General features: G+C 36.9%; 1 protein-coding gene across 4 annotated transcripts in view; it reads left to right on the top strand.

Moving 5' to 3' along the window:
• The window catches only part of MYPN (myopalladin), a 99402-nt gene that overhangs the window by 2711 nt on the left and 79599 nt on the right, over nt 1-17092 (top strand). Inside the window, exons 2-3 of one of the 4 annotated variants that reach the window (XM_053585534.1) lie at nt 902-1020; nt 12806-13708. In XM_053585534.1, coding sequence (XP_053441509.1) covers nt 12807-13708 — 902 coding nt within the window. In that variant the 5' untranslated portion in view covers nt 902-1020; nt 12806. Of the gene's footprint in view, nt 1-546; nt 1021-12800; nt 13709-17092 lie in introns of those variants that run through there. The other 3 variants (XM_053585532.1, XM_053585535.1, XM_053585536.1) reach the window with 3 other exon arrangements.

The following is a 17092-nucleotide window of genomic DNA, read 5'->3' as shown; positions in this document are numbered from 1 at the left end:
GGTTAACTTTTTTTTCAAATTCATATTCTGAAAACATATGAAATTAATATTTGAGCAGATGTTGATCTATGTAAGGATTTTTTTGTGCTACTGATTGATAAAACTCATGAAAGAAGACAGCTGGCATTGATTTTTTCAAAATAATATACGAGAAATTATCCCCAGTTAGTTATACTAATACATGAATAGGTATTATAACGTACTATATAGTTGTTTTGACTTTTAAACAGTATGTAATTTCTTTTTTCTGAAGAAGTTGGTTCAGACTAATTTATTCCTGACTTTAAACCCAGGAAAAATGGGTTTTTCCTCTTCATTTTACCTGTAATCTCTAATCAGGAACTTTTAACGTTAGTTATCTTCTCTACTTTTGCTAGACTTTCAACAAACAGTTCGAAAAAGCTGTCAGCTTGAAAATGTTGAACTTCAGTTTCATATTGGCTTTTTGTAGCCAACCTTCCTAAAATGCATCAGTGAGTAAACAACAGTAAATTTCCAATTGACTAAAATTAAAGATCTTAACAATTAAAAATGTTCATACATCTTAAAAGTAATGCCCTGTTTAGACAGATGAAATGTAGTGTTAATTCCAAATTTAAATCAACAAGCAGCTTAGGCCTCTAGGTATAAGTGAAATTCTACAGATAGAAGAATCAATTGACCCCTCATCCCACATAGGTGCTGTCCTGCCATGGAATCTCTTTGCTCGGTTTTCTCCTGTCCAATCAGGTGGAATGTTTCACAGGCACATGGTTTATACAGCTCAAAATAACTTGGGACCTGTGAGCTGACAAATGCTCTGGCTCCGGTGGTGACAGGTTGTCCAGCTTCTTACAGACATCTTCACTGAAACTAAGGTTAACTCCTCACTCTCTATGGACTACTACTCTCTGTTTCCAAGGGCGTGAAGAATTTTCCTTTTCTCCTGTGCTTTCATCTAAAAGTTCTCCCTGGATAATTATCATCGCAGTGGAGTGCCTGGGTTGGACATCCTCATCTGGGTCAACTAAAAAAAGAAAGGTAATATCCAGATTTAAGTTCACAAGTGTGTTTTGATAACAGGGCACTGACAATGAAAAAAAGGAATATTTCAGAGAGCTAATTACTGTTACTTAGAATGAAACCTAGGATAACTTCCTAATTATAGATGATAGGACACGGAATTAAATAAAAAATAAAGCTTTCTACATGTAAAGATTTTGGAGGGGATTGATGAGACTCATAGAGATCACAGCTGATTTGAGTCCTAAGGAAAAATATTTCACCAGAGAAAGTTGTGACAGGTTCCTCATATCATTGGCATTTTCCACACATTGTTTATTAAAATAATGTTTATACGGAGAATATGTATAAAATGCCTATTTCCTTTTTTAAAGGAAAATCAAATCTAAAATAATATGACTCCATAGTTAAAGACTTTCATTTAAAATTTTTTTTTATCGTGTAAAAGGATATGCTTTCTATATTTAGTGTTGGGAGATCTGCTCCCTGGATTAATGTACACAACAGCTGCAGAAAGTCTTGCTCAAGGGACGTTGTCTTTCTTTCTCCTTTCTCTCCCCCCACCCCCACCCCTTTTCAGCTACATCAGAAAGACACTTGACAGTCAGTGGCAAATGTTTGGCCTGGTACATTGCACCATTAGCAGTAATTAGATGCACATCTTAAATTATATATATTAAAAACCATTTAAGCAAAGAAAGAGAAAAGGTGAATTGTTCTGTATATCCGGTCCTCAAAAGTGAATATTACAAATAAAGGTGCTAAGAAATTTTATTATTGTATCAGCATATCTTCAAATACTTATTAAAGATACTAGCATCATTCAGCTTGAAAGAAACAAAAATAGTTATTCAGTTTTCTTTCTTAAAAAATTATGACTCAATTTACTTTCACCTTAGTAATAATGAAATTAATTCTATAGGCTCTAAAATTAAAAATTTGTCATAACTCTATTGTCTTTAATAATTAAGTCTTAAGTTCATATAAAATTCATAGTAGTTTTCTAAGAAATTGATAATGCCTATACTTATAGCTATGATAAATATATATTTTTAAATAAAAATGAATATGCTGTCATTTGACAACAGTCAAAATACAATCAAGGCCATCCAGAAAATCTGAACTATATGGACACTATACTTACAGAGATACCAAGAGACAAAATTATAGGCATTACAGAATCTTATAATAGTGGACTATGAAACAGTTGGACACTATCCAAATTCTGAAAATGTGTCTCTATTCCCACTTATAGCATATAGCTAATGCTATTATAACTCATAATGATGTGTTAAAATCTCACTCTTCCATATATCTATAATTTATAATACAGACTCCATTACATGTTTCTATTACAATGTGTTTACAAAGGCACATTCAGTGGAACGCTCAGCCACAATTCATGAACACAAGAAACTAAATGAGTTTTTATCCTAGCTGGTTTTGGAAGTAGTTTTTGCAAATTTGTTTTTAAAGAAATGAGACAACAAGTAAATCAGGTTCCATTTTGAAAGGACTTTAGTTAACCAATGTTAGTATATGAAAAGGTGAGAGCCCAATTTTTCAACAGTTAATTCCTATACATAACAGGAGTAATGGACCCAGCTCATTAACCTGAAAATATGAAACGAATTTTAGTGATGGCTCCAGAATAATTAATTTCCTTCATTCACACTGAGATTTGATGAAAGTGTTGCTGATCTCGTGGTGTTACTATCTATAAACAAATTAGAAAAATGAAAGGGTTAGCAGCTTTTTCCTTCTCTTAGGGAATGAAAAGGAATCAAGCACCGCGAAGATATTTTCTTAAATTTCTGTGGTGCATCATAGTTGACCAAGTGCTTTTAAAACTATTAGAGTATTGTGCATTTGCTTAAAGGAAACAACACAGGTGCAGACAGAATGGTCTCTTTAGAAATTTAAGAACTTATTTGTGGCAGGATATATTTTTTATAGAAACAAAAGTTTGTAGGACTATTGACCTGTAATCACTAGAGAATTCTCTGAGCTCATGTACAACCAGAGTCACCTTGACAAGCTCTGTATGGCTGCCTGCTACGTAGACCTCAAGTTGGAGTCACAGTGCACTCTGCACTCAGGGAGGGGCTCAATAGAGCCTTCCAACCATGGACTTGAACTAGAATTTGATCTTGAGATCCCAAGCTTTTGGGGGATACCTACTCTTCTCTCAATCTACCAAACACATAATCTGAATTTATTAAGGAAGTTATCTTTTCAAATCTTTAATCATTTAAAAATTAGCATATTCTGGTTTCTCTTAAGATCATATAAATCTTTCACCTAAAAAAATTAGCACAAATAAAAAAAAATTAGCACAAATAGTAAGAGACTGAAGAAGGATGAAGGAGATATATTTTTTTCCTTATTTAAAAAATAAGAAATAACTAAGAAAATGCCAGGAAGGCTATGTTAAGCAGTGTGATGAAAGTATTTCAAATTGTATATAAAACCAGTGCATGATACCCCATGATTGCATTAATGTACACAGCTATGATTTAATAAAAAGAAAAATAATAAGAGATCTTTGAGTCGATGGGGATTGACAAATGTTTCTCATTTGGGATTTCCTATATAACAGTTTATCAGTTCAATTCATTGTGAATGGTGAGATCTTGAGAGTGATATAAAATCTGCCCTTGCCTGTCACTTTTATAACTACCACCAAACCCCTTTTTGATTCTAGGATCATGAAATTTACTTGCTTGCCTTCTATATTACCCTTTAGGATTTACTTTTTGCACTATTTCTTTGCTGTCTTTCAAATTAAATAGTAACTTTGGGCTCTGGCTTCAGAGCCTTCCAGTGGTTCTCAATCTGTGGGTCGCAATTTATAACAATGAAAATAGATTGCGGCATTAGGAAGGTTGAGAACCACTGCATACTAATGCTTCCCTACATGTTTAGTCTCTTCTGTCTACAAAAATGTACCTAATATGTTTCACAGTAACTAATCTCTTTTTCCTCCACTCAGAAGATATTTTTACTTTTTTCCCTGCCTTCTAATAAAACAATAATAATACTATTCTATTGAGAATGGCTAAGAAAAAAATATATTTAAAAACCAATAATAGGCTTGCTACCTGTAGCTCAAGCAGCTAAGATGCCAGCCACATACACCAGAGCTGGCGGGTTTGAATCCAGCCTGGGCCTGCCAAACAACAACGACAACTACAACCAAAAAATAGTCAGGTGTTATGGTGGGCACCTGTAGTCCCAGCTACTTGGGAGACGAGGCAAGAGAATCCCTTAAGCCCAGGAGTTGGAGGTTACTGTGAGCTGTGAAGTCACAGCACTCTACTCAGGGCGACAGCTTGAGGTTCTGTCTCAATAAGTAAATAAATAAATAAATAAATAATAATAGGAGAACGGCCTACTCAGCTTTAGCCTATTTTCTAAAAATCTTTTCATACCTTAACCCCTGGCCTTAAGGAAAATACTAGTTAAACTAATTCCCACTGATTCTCCTAGGCATCATCTTTGCTCTGCCTCTTTATTTCAACATTCTCTTCTAATGTATACATGTGTCTGTATTTATCTGTCTACTGTTTTTTCTTCTTTCAAACTAAAACATCTTTGAGAGAATGGATCTTATATTATTTCCATATTATTACTGAAATGTCATGTCCATAGTCAAGTTATTACTCTGGGTAATGCATGATACACTAATTTATTCAATTATTAATGCCATTCAGACCAAAAACAGACTAAAAAGAAGACTAAGATGGGAATGATCACTGTAATAGTGAGAGGATGGATATTTGTAATGGTGTACAAAGTACATTCCACATGAACCCAAACTTAAAAAGATGATCTGTAAACAACTCTCCGGGACTGTACCTATGTACTGGGATTCAGTTTCTCCAAAAGAATGAATGTAGAGACTTCTCTTGTAAGAAGGCAAAACCAACAGGTCAATACTGGCAATTAAAGAGAGAGATAGAAGTCCAGTATTTAAAAATTATTCTTCCTCCAAAAAGCATAACAATTATACATCAGCACAAAGGGATTGCCTTAAATTTCCACATCGTTCTATGTTTTTAAAGTGGGTTCACAAACAAACCTATGAAGTAAGCAGGTAGTTATACTTGTCCTAAGTTTTAGGTTAAACATGATTGTCTTTTTCTATTCCAAACTTTTTATAAATAATTATTAACTATTAGACTATTTTTATGTTGACCTAAAAACCAGATTTGGGTTTCATGGAAGTTTTTTGTTTTTTTTATGGATGTTCCCCACACCATAGTGAATGCGGAGTAGTGTTTAAAAGCACCTATAGAAAAGAGGTTTCTTTTTTTCAGCTTTATTAAGGTTTCATTGGTTTTAAAAATTGTATGTATTTATGGTGTCTGATGGAGTATTTTGCTATATGTATACATTGTGAGATGATTAAGTCAAACTATTTACATATCCATCACCTCACATAATTATCGCTTTTGTGGAGAAACTTTTTTTTTTGAGACAAGAGTCTTACTCTGTAGCTCTGGGTACAGTGCTGTGGCATCGTAGTTGACATCATCTTCAAACTCATGGGCTCAAGTGATCCTCTTGCCTCAGCCTTCTACTGAGAGGCTGGGACTACAGGCTCCTACCACAACACCCAGCTATTTTTTAGAGATTGGGTCTTGCTCTTGTTCAGGCTGATTTCGAATTCCTAGCTCAAGCAAATGTTTTCGTGTGTTGAAAACATTTAAGATCTATTTTCTTAAACATTTTCAGAAAAATACTACACTATTATTATAGTCACCATGCTGTACAATACATCTCCAGAACTTATTATTCCTAACTGAAAGTTTCTTACCTTTGACCAAGATCTTGGTTTCCTCCTTCCCAGACTTTTTTTTTCTTATTTAAATATCTAATGATACTTCACAGCCAGAAAACCTCAGTATTTATGTATTTATTTTATTTTATTTTTTAGCATTTATGTTTAAATTCAAGTTTCTTAATATCAGGTTTTGTCAATCCTTTGGTCAATGCCTCAGCTTAAACATTCATATTATAACTAAAAAATGAGTTTATTCCATATGGTATTCCCAACAACAGGCTCTTCTTAAATACTACAAAAGAGTAGCACCGAGTTAACCTGAGTTCAGAAATATGCCCAAAGGTATCAGCATCAAGTTTTGTTTTTATGAACCAAACTTAACATTTTCACGAGTTATTACAACAAAGGTTCTCTTTAGGAAAAGTCCTAGAAAAAAAAAAGACAGATATATAGTAAAGTAAAGGAAGTTCAATAAACTATGAGAGCAAATTAATTTATATGATTTACTTAAGTCTGTCCTGGTGATTGTTGCAACATTGTTTCATTTCCAGCCTGGTACCATTTCACCAATGCCATGATCTGTAGGCAAGGGCAATTACTTACTCTTATTTTGAAAATGGCATAAAATCTAAGTTTTGATTTTGTAAGAAATAGAAAAGAGGGAACAAAGCCAAATGCTATTCTGACCACCCTGAATGAAATGTCTAAGAGAATTCGTGATTTCCTTTTCTGAAACCGGCTACTTAATCTCATTTGGTCAAATGATTCCACCAATCAAACAATTGCTCAGACATAAATACTGGAGTCAGACTTGATTTTCTCCCAGATCCCACTTTAATCCATCAGCAAATCATATTTGGCTCTACTTTTGAGGCTATCTCAAATCTGACCATTTCTTACTACCTCCCCCTGCTACCGCGTATTGGTCCAAGCCACCATCATCTTGTGCACAGCCTACTGCAACAGCTTCCTAACTGATCTGCTCGCTTCTGTTCTCTCCCCCTTCATTTAATCCTTTGCAGAGCACCCATGATGGAACTTTTTCAAAACCATGTCATCTGCTTCTCAAAACTTTAAAATGGTTTTCCACTCACATGCTTAATGAGGTTTGAAGTCATTTCCATGATCAGCGAGGCCTTATTTGATCCAATCTTGTACCTTTCTGACCTCATTTTCTTCAGCTCTTCTTTTTCACTCTCTTCCTGGCTCAGTGGACTTGATTCAAACACACCAAACACTCACATCTTCACATCAAACACGCACATCTTCAGGTCTTGGCACTTATTTTTTATTTATTTATTTATTTTTGAAACAGAGTCTCACTATGTCATCCTTGGTAGAGTACCGTGAGGTCCAGCTCACAGAAACCTCCAGCTCTTGGGGTTAAGTGATTCTCTTGCCTCAGCCTCCTAAGTAGCTGGAGCCCACTACAATGCCTAGCTATTTTTGGTTGCAGTTGTCATTGTGGTTTAGCAGGTCCAGGCTGGGCTTAAACTCGCCAGCTTCAGTGTGTGTGACTGGTGCCCTACTCACTAAGTACAGACACAGAGCCACGGGCACTTATTTTTCCCTCAGTCGGGAGCATTCTTCCTCCCAGATGGTCACGTGACTAACTTCTCCACTGCATTAGAAGCTTCACTTGACTTTCCTTGCTAAAATAGCATACTTTTCCCCTTTCTCTATTTTTCTCTATTTCCTTTCTACTTTATTTTTCTTCTTTTTTTCTTTTCTTTTCTTTTTTCTTTTTTTCTTTTTTGAGGCAGAGTCTCACTACGTTTTCCCCTCAGTACAGTGCCGTAGCATCACAGCTCACAGCAACCTCAAACTCTTGGGCTTAAGCGATTCTCTTGCCTCAGCCTCCCAAGTAGCTGAGACTACAGGCGCCCACCACAATGCCCAACTATTTTTGTTCTTGTTGTTGCTGTTGTTGTTATTATTGTTGTTTAGCAGGCCCGGGCTGGGTTTGTGAATGTGATCAACACCCTAACCGCCAGCCCCAGTGTATGTGACTAACACCCTAACCACTGAGCTATGGGCATTGAACCTTTATTTTTCTTCTTAACATTGGTATTTTCCCCCACTAGAATGTCAGCTGTATGAGAACAGAAACTTTTATCTTTTGTTCACCACTGAATCTACAGTGCCTAAAATGGTGACTGGCACATAGTAAATGCTTGGTAAATATTTATTTTATGAATGAATGAAACCTAATTTATCTATAATTGCACTTGGGCTTTTTTGAAGTATAAATTTCATAACAGATAGTTTTAAAAGTAATGCTTAAAAGAGAAAGTTTTTAAATTAATACTTAAAAAAATACATCTTCATATTTTCTATTTTAGCTAATATTTATCAGTTTGACAATTTATATATGCATTTTCATTTCAGAATCCTCAAAGATAGAATTATTATTCTCTTTGGTAGTTGAAGATAATTGAAATTTGGATGTATTAAGTGACTTTCTTAAGACAACAAAGTAATTTATTGTTGGAGCTGGAATTCAAAACCAGCTTTTCTGATTATGATCAGATGCTTTTAAAATTTTTTGATATGAAAGTAAAGCATAATTTTAGTCATTTTATCTACCATAAAAAAATTTTCATTTGAAAATCACCTTTAAGTCATGGATGCCTTTACCAGTTTTTTATCTTTGTATCTAAGTTTTCTTTATCTTCCTCTGTTCTACTTTACCCTGCAATTTAAAATAAAAGATAAACAACCAAAAAAAAGATAAAGAACAATAGATTTAGCAGGACATTCTAATAAAAGAACTCAACAGATATTAGTGACTACCTTTTCTGTCCTATGTATGCAGAGATGAAGACCTATGTATTCAAAACAAAGTGAAAGACACAAAAAAGTAAAGAGAAAAATTTGATATATCCTGATAAGTGCTGTGTTTGGGGCCTGTGTTAAGGACAATGAGCTTTGGGAGCTCACTAGAGAGGTTCTCAACCCAGGGAAGAGAAGAAATTCCAGGGCAGTGATGTCTCCACTAGGAATTGAAGATCATGTAGGACTAAGGTAGTGAAGAGAGTTGGAAATGGGGAGCGACCCAAGCAAAGGGAATATGTACAAAGATCCAAAGTCAGTACAGTTCATTCATGAGACTGTGAGTATTTCAATAGAATATAGATGTGCTGAATTAATTTCAGATTGACAGCTCAGTTTCTCCTCAAAGCTTTTCCTTGGATTAAGTTGCTTCACTAGTTCTACTTCCATTTCTTAGCTTATCACTTCTTGACAATTCTTGTCAATTCTCTGGTCATTGCCTCAGCTAAAATATTCAGATTATAACTAAAAATGAGTTTATTCCATATGAGATTCTCAGTAACAGAGTCTTCTTAAAGCCTAAAGAAGAGTAGTGCTGAGTTAATATGAGCCGGAAAATACACCCAAAGATATCAGCATAAACTGGAGACCATCGTATGTGGCCATGGTTGTTATACAATAACATTTATTATAGTAATAGTAACTACCATTTATTGATTGCTTACTGAATGCCAAGCACATTTAATCATTACTTCAACCTATGAGATGGCTACTGCTATTATCCCTGTCTTTAGATGAGTAAACCGAGTCTTGTCAAAGTTAAACTTTCTAAAGTTTATACTAGGAAGTTTAGAATTGTCAGATTTGAAGTTTGGCGCAGTGGCTCACACCTGTAATCCTAGCACTCTGGGAGGTGGGTGGATTGCTTGACCTCAGGAGTTTGAGACCAGCCTGAGCAAGAACAAGACACCCTCTCTAAAAATAAAAATAAAAATAAAAGCAGAACTGGGATTTGAACCAGTTCTAACACCAGAGATTAGGTCATAAATACTACATTGAAACATTAAAGAAAGCCTTTATTTTAGCCCGGTTGTGGTGGCTCATGCCTGCAATATCAGCACTTTGAAGGCTGAGGTGGGTGGATTGCTTGAGCTCATGAGTACAAGACCAGCCTGAGCAAGAGTGAGACCCCATCTCTAAAAAACAGCTGGGTGTTGTGGTGGACACCTGTAGTCCCAGATAACTCAGGAGGCTGAGGCAAGAGGATCGCTTGAACCCAAGAGTTTGAGGTTGCTGTGAGCTAACATACCACGGCACTCTACCGAGGGTGACCAAGTAAGACTCTGTCTCAAAAATAAATAAATAAATAAGAAAGCCTTTATTTTGAATCCCTGAAAGTTGTTATCATAATAATTTCTCACGATCATAAGCATAAGAACAAGAATGCATTAACACTTCAATTGGCTTTTCTTTAAAAACAAAAAACTAGATGCAGAGAGCAATGATTACTTAAATGAGAATTTTATTTTCCATTTTCATTTTCCATTTCCACCATAAATAAACTTTTTGGAAGCTCAACATTAACATCACCTTCACCAAAGTTTTTTTTTTTTTTTTTGCAGTTTTTGGCCAGGGCTGGGTTTGAACCCACCACCTCTGGCATATGGGGCCAGCACCATAACTCTTTGAGCCACAGGCGCCACCCAGTATTTTGTTTTTTAACTAACGTCAGTTGAGTACCCATGATAGTGGCAGGCCTTGTTTTAAGGTCTTTACCTTTATAATATTATTAATCTATGAAAAAAATTTTTTTAGAGACAGAGTCTCATCCTGTCGCCTTTGGTAGGGTGCTGTGGCGTCACAGCTCACAGCAACCTCCAACTCCTGGGCTTAGGCGATTCTCTTGCCTCAGCCTCCTGAGTAGCTGGGAGTACAGGAGCCCACCACAACACCCGGCTATTTTTTGTTGCAGTTTGGCAGGGGCTGCATTTGAACCCGCCACTCTTAGTATGTGGGGCCGGTGCCCTACCCACTGAGCCACAGTCACTACCCTGTTCTATGAAATTTTAAATGGACATATAGCTCATCCAAATGAGTATATCAGAATTTAATTAACTAATATCTTATTATTGGACATGGTGCCAATTTTTTAACATTACCATGCATACAATGAACATCTTTGTAGATAATCTTTGCCCTCATCCAACACCTTTGCGTTTTAAATTAAAGTTTTTTAAAAACACCATAGACTTTACCCAAATAATTGGCCTTAGTAGGTACAATCTCAGGCTGTGGTAAGTAGGTGGAAAAAATGTTTTACTGTAGGTAATCCTTTCAGCCATCTCTCATTGCCCTGTCAAGGTGACTGTCTACTTTGGCAATTTAAAGGTTAGTTTCTAATAGCATTCTAGAAGTTTAGGAGCTAGGGAAGTTCCTAGGAAGCCTTATGTGTGATATAAGTGAGGCTAGCATACACGCAAAAGGAGGTGAATGAACTAAGTTCTGTCATAGAATGAGACAGAGTCTCACTTCGTCACCCTTGATAGAGTGCTATGGCATCACAGCTCACAGCAACATCAAAGTCTTGGGTTCAAGCAATCCTCTTGCCTCAACCTCCCAAGTAGCTGGGACTGTAGGCACCTGCTACAATGCCCAGTTATTTTTTTTAGAGATGGGGTTTTGCTCTTGCTCAGGCTGGTCTCAAACTCCTGAGCGCACACCATCCATCCACCTTGGCCTCTCAGAGTGCTAGGATTATAGGCATGAGCCACCAAACCCAGCTGTCATAGAATTTTAAAGCCAGGAATGATGTAGGAGATTACTTTCTTCTCCACCTTTCCAGCACAAGGCCCAGCACAGAGTAGCCAAGAATGACATAGTTTTCTGCTCCACTACCACCTCTGACTAATTGGTGGTGGCCAAAGGAGTGGAGTGTTAAGAAAGTCAAGGTCAGTGGGAAGAGTGCTGTAATCAGTGAGCTGCATCTTTTAAGTATGAGAGAGGAGTAACAAGTCTATGAGTTATAAGTTTGCCATCCCTCTAGTAAATGTTTGAATGAATAAAGGCATATAATATTAATAATATAAAATTGGTTTGTATTATTATACCATTTTCTGAAGACTTTAAAAATATTTATTATTTTGAGTAGGTAATATACCTGGGAGTGGTGGCTCAACCTATAATACCAGCACTTTGGGAGGCCAAGGTTGGAGGACCAAATGCAGCCGGGAGTTCAAGACCGTTCTGGCCAATATACTAAGACCTCATAACTGCAAAAAATTTAAGAAATTAGCTGGATGTGGACGCATACCTATAGTCCTAGCTACTTTGGAGGCTAAGGCAAGAGGATCTTTTGAGGCCAGTAGGTCCATTGAGAATGCAGTGAACTATGATGGCACCACTCAACTCTAGCCTGGGCAATAGAGTGAGATCCTGTCTCTAAAAAATAATAATTATATATATTGAATAAGTAATATGTTGATATAATTAAAACTCAAAAGTTAGGAAGGATACACAGTGAAAAGTCTCCTGCCATGCACCAAATTCCTCTATCAACCATATACCCTCTTAACCATTGTTAATTTAAGAAATTTTTTAAAAATCTATGCTCTAATTCATATCTTTATAGCTTTACATGAAGACATTAAATCATTATAGTTTTCAAGAGCACATTGAACCTAATAACACCATTGAATTTAAACAGCTTGTCTCTAACAAGTTTGTCAAAAAAAACAAAACCATTATTTCTTTTCTATAAGGTAGATCGAGTCTATATTGCCAGTAACTAGATGAGATTGTGTTATGAATATGTTTTAATTCCTGTAATGCTATTACAATCTAGGTAAAGAGTAAAGGGTAGAGAGCAAATCTCCATTTGTGTATGAAAGCACTTTATGACTAATAGGCCTTTACAGATATTATCAACTTAGGCTCAGAAATTATATGTAATATTACCCTAGCCTATGTCATAGCTTTCACAATTAAACTTTAATTTAAAGAATTTAATAAAGTGGTAATCATGCAGGTTTTTATTTTCGATTTCAGAGTAACATCATTCAGTCCCTATTTATTTTATAATTGGAGGGTAATCTTTAGATCTTTAAAGTAAATATTGTCAAAGTATTAAAACTAGGCAATTTTTTATTGTGAGTTTTAAGTTCTTAAGAATTCACCAACTATAATAGACATAGACTATTCCCTAGAAAATGATGTAAGCTTTTTGTAATTTTTATTATTTTGTGACAGCATGCAAGACGACAGCATAGAAGCTTCCACTTCCATATCTCAGCTTCTAAGAGAGAGCTATTTAGCTGAAACCAAACATCGGGGAAACAATGAGAGGAGTCGAGCAGAACCTTCCTCCAACCCTTTCCATTTTGGTAGTCCTTCTGGGGCTGCTGAAGAAGGAGGAGGCCAAGATGACCTTCCAGATCTTTCAGCCTTTCTGAGCCAAGAAGAATTAGATGAAAGTGTCAATCTGGCAAGACTGGCCATAAACCATGACCCTTTGGAGAAAGCAGAGGAAGCTCAAGCTAGAAAATGGCTCTCTTCTGATCAGGTGAAACACTCACCTAAATCAAGTTTTGAGCCTAACTCCTGCCGGGATAATGCTCAAAGTCCTACCAGCTCTAAAGAGAAGCCCCAGGAGGCAAAAAGGCCCCAGTATTGTTCTGAAACCCAGTCCAAAAAAGTGTTCTTAAATAAGGCTGCTGACTTCATTGAAGAATTATCCTCCCTTTTCAAAGCCCATAGCTCCAAAAGGATTAGACCTCGGGCCTGCAAAAACCACAAGAGTAAACTGGAATCTCAAAACAAAGTTGTGCAGGAAAACAGCTCCAGTTTGTCAGATCTGTCAGAAAGACGAGAAAGATCTTCTGTTCCCATCCCTATCCCTTCGGATACCAGGGATAATGAAGTGAATCATGCCCTTGAACAGCAGGCAGCCAAGAGGCATGAAGCTGAGCAGGCTGCCAATGAGGCAGCTGGTGGAGACACCACCCCCGGGTCTTCACCTTCATCTTTGTACTATGAAGAACCTCTGGGCCAACCTCCCCGGTTCACTCAAAAGTTACGGAGCAGAGAAGTTCCAGAAGGAACCCGAGTACAGTTGGATTGCATAGTGGTAGGAATTCCACCACCTCAAGTAAGGTAAAAATGTGCCATTAGTAATGTTTGGTAATTGCTTTCCACCCACCATGATCCTCCTAAGTATTGTTATTATATTTTTTTTTTTTTTGAGAAAGCGTCTCACTTTGTCACCCTTGATAGAGTCCTGTGGTGTCATCATAGCTCACAGCAACCTCAAACTCTTGGGCTCAAGCGATTCTCTTGCTGGATGTCGTGGTGGGCACCCATACTAGCTACTTGGAAGGCTGAGGCAAGAAGATCATCTGAGCCCAAGAGTTTGAGGTTGCTGTGATCTGACGCCATGGCATTCTACCTAGGGCGACAGAATTAGACTCCATCTCAAAAAAAAAAAAAAAAGACTCATTTCACAAGTATTAATTTATTATAAATTTTCAGCTGAGCATTCTGGCCTCATGCTCGTAATCCCAGCGCTTTGGGAGGCTGAGATGGGAGGATCTCTTGAAGCCAGAAGTTCAGGACCAGTCTGGGCAACAGAGTAAGACCTGTCTTTTAAAAAAAAGTACAAATACTAGCAGGGCATGGTGGTGTGTGCCTGCAGTCCCAGCTACTTAGGAGGCTGAGGTGGGAGGATCACCTGAACCCAAGAATGGAAGCTGCAGTGAATTATGACTGTGCCACTGAACTCCAGCTGGGGTGAGAGAGTAAGACAGTGTCTCCAAAAACTTTTGATATGAGCTTCATGAACACTATGACTGATGAGTGGAGAGGATATTCTTCTTTTATGGGCCTTCCGTAGTCAGCTTTTCTATGAGGCCTAGGACGTATATGCTTTAAGGTTCCTCACTCACAGGAGCAATCCCTAATTTTGTCTTCTAATTATATATTTTTAAGGCACTCTTCCACATTTATGAGCTTCAGGTCTTATAAAACCTGGAACCAGCCAAGCACCCAGGGAAACATTTGCTTCCTCTAATATTGTAATAGAATAACATGTGAATAATGTGGTTGAAGGGTATTACTTTTGTAGAGAATTACTAGTACTTAAAGTCCTGTAAGAGTTACTACTTTGTGTCCCTACTACCCTGTTTCCCCGAAAATAAGACATCCTCCAAAAATAAGACCTACTTACAGGAAAGATAAGATATCCCCTGAAAATAAGACCTAGTGCATCTTAGGGAGCACACCTTAAAATAAGACACTGTCTTATTTTTGGGGAAACAGGGTACTAGAATATAACTTCATTGCTATTTAATGTTTATTCTCTACATGTAAATAGGGCCTCATATTTCTCATAAATAATATTCATATTATAGGATAATAATACTATTACTAACAATATTTTTATTTATATATACAAGAGATTCAGGCCCAAAGACATATTTATATACTGAATTTTGCTTTTCTAAGGCAATATCAAATATTATTTCTACAATGGCATATACATTTTACAATCAGGTAATCCAACTAATTTCCTCGAGGGCAAGGATTCTAAGTGTTTTTGTTTTTGTATCTTGAGCACCAAGCATATTTTTGGCCCATAGTAGCCGCTTAGAAATGTTGAGTGAACTAATGAATAAAGAAACAGAAAAACAAGAAACTCAACTTAGATTTAAATCGGGACAGCGAGACAATGAGACAGCTGGCCTGATATGTGGCAAAGGATTGAAAGTGAAGGACACAGAGCAGTGTCTGCCTTTCTGCTCTAAACTTGCCTGATGACACTGTCTGGATTTCCGGTCAGTAACGCTAGTGAGATGTCATTACAGCACCATGACAGATACCACTCCACGGCATCAGGTCAATAGGAGAAAGCTGGTGAGCACAGATGTTGTGGTGTACATACAACTTAAATCAGTCCTGTCCAATCCACTAGTTTCTAGACATACATTGGTCCCCCTTCCTGCAAAAAAAAAAAAAATTAGACCAGATCATTCAGCACTCATCCTCCCCATTTCTCAACCACAGCAATCTCAGATACAGAACAAATTCAAGGGCACCACTGAGAAGCTCAATTAGGAAGAACTATAAAGTACCCATTCTTTCAAAAACAAAACATCTGGGGCTATTCAAAAACTACTTAATTGACCAACTAAAAATTTACAAATCTACAAATTTAAAAGTAAATTGAACTCATATAACTTCCATATAACAATACTGATTTTACCTGGGAAGAATTTCTTTACTGACAAGAGTTCATGCCTGTATCCCAACCGCTGGTTTGATGCCAGGAAAGGTGTAGGTATTTACTAAATATTTTCAGAATGAATTAGTATTTAATTTCATGACTGCAACTATATTAGGAAAAAATAGAATTTTTCAGGTAGATTATCGGCTGTTATTATTTTCCTAAGCCCAGAATTTTTTTTAATACTAAAAGAATAAAGATTTTTATAAAGCATTGTAAGTTGCATTCAATAGCCTTCAGATACACCACACCACCATCCATCAACAGTCAATCAAGCCAAACAGCAGTTCATTCTTGCACAACCCATGAGTTAGGGCAAAACTCCCTTCAACTTACAGTAAGATCCTACTTAGCTCTTGCGGGCAGGGGTTGGGGAATTACACCTCATTTCTGATCACTAATGTGATGAAGAGCATCAGAAGTATATGAAAACGATAAGAAGTGATTAGCCCAGAATTTAAATGTGGCGCCTGTGGCTCAGTGAGTAGGGCGCCAGCCCCATAAACCGAGGGTGGCGGGTTCAAACCCAGCCTCGGCAGAACTGCAACCAAAAAATAGTCAGGCATTGTGGCAGGCGCCTGTAATCCCAGCTGCTTGGGAGGCTGAAGCAGGAGAATCATGGAAGCCCAAGAGCTGAAGGTTGCTGTGAGTCCTGTGACACCATGGCACTCTACCAAGGGTGGTAAAGTGAGACTCTGTCTCTACCAAAAAAAAAAAAATATATATATATATATGTATATAACTAATTAGAAAGCAAATGTGTATTTAGCTTTTACTATGTGCTCAACACTGTAGCCCATGGAGTGACAGACACAATATAAATACGTGTCCCTGCCTTCAAGAAGCTTCCCATTCAATTAAAGAAATCATCCTAATTTTTATAGTACAAACTATAAGTACTCAGGTTTCAAAGACGAAAGTGAGGACTAGAAAAGTCAAAAAAGTCTTCAAAGAAGTAGGGAGATTGTAATTGAATTTGAAGAGTAAAAAGGGTTTAGGTAGAGATTTCCTCATGTATTCATCCTACAAATAGCCACTGAGTTACCAAAGTGATTCACTGCGAGTACAAAACAATTGTGAGTTATTGGAGGTCAGGGACCTAGTTTTGAAATTAACTAAGAGGGTAGCTCAGACAGATATGTAATTAAAACAGCAATTTTGCATCATAAGAACTATAGTAGAAGTATGTATAAGATTCAGTGTGTGGGAGGCACCTGTGGCTCAGTAAGTAGGGCGCCAGCCCCATATGCCAAGGGTGC

Source organism: Nycticebus coucang, chromosome 3 (genome assembly GCF_027406575.1).
Source record: "Nycticebus coucang isolate mNycCou1 chromosome 3, mNycCou1.pri, whole genome shotgun sequence".
Lineage (NCBI taxonomy): Eukaryota > Metazoa > Chordata > Mammalia > Primates > Lorisidae > Nycticebus > Nycticebus coucang.
The sequence above is the reverse complement of the archived record's forward strand: the minus strand, read 5'-3'. Positions and strand labels throughout refer to the sequence as shown.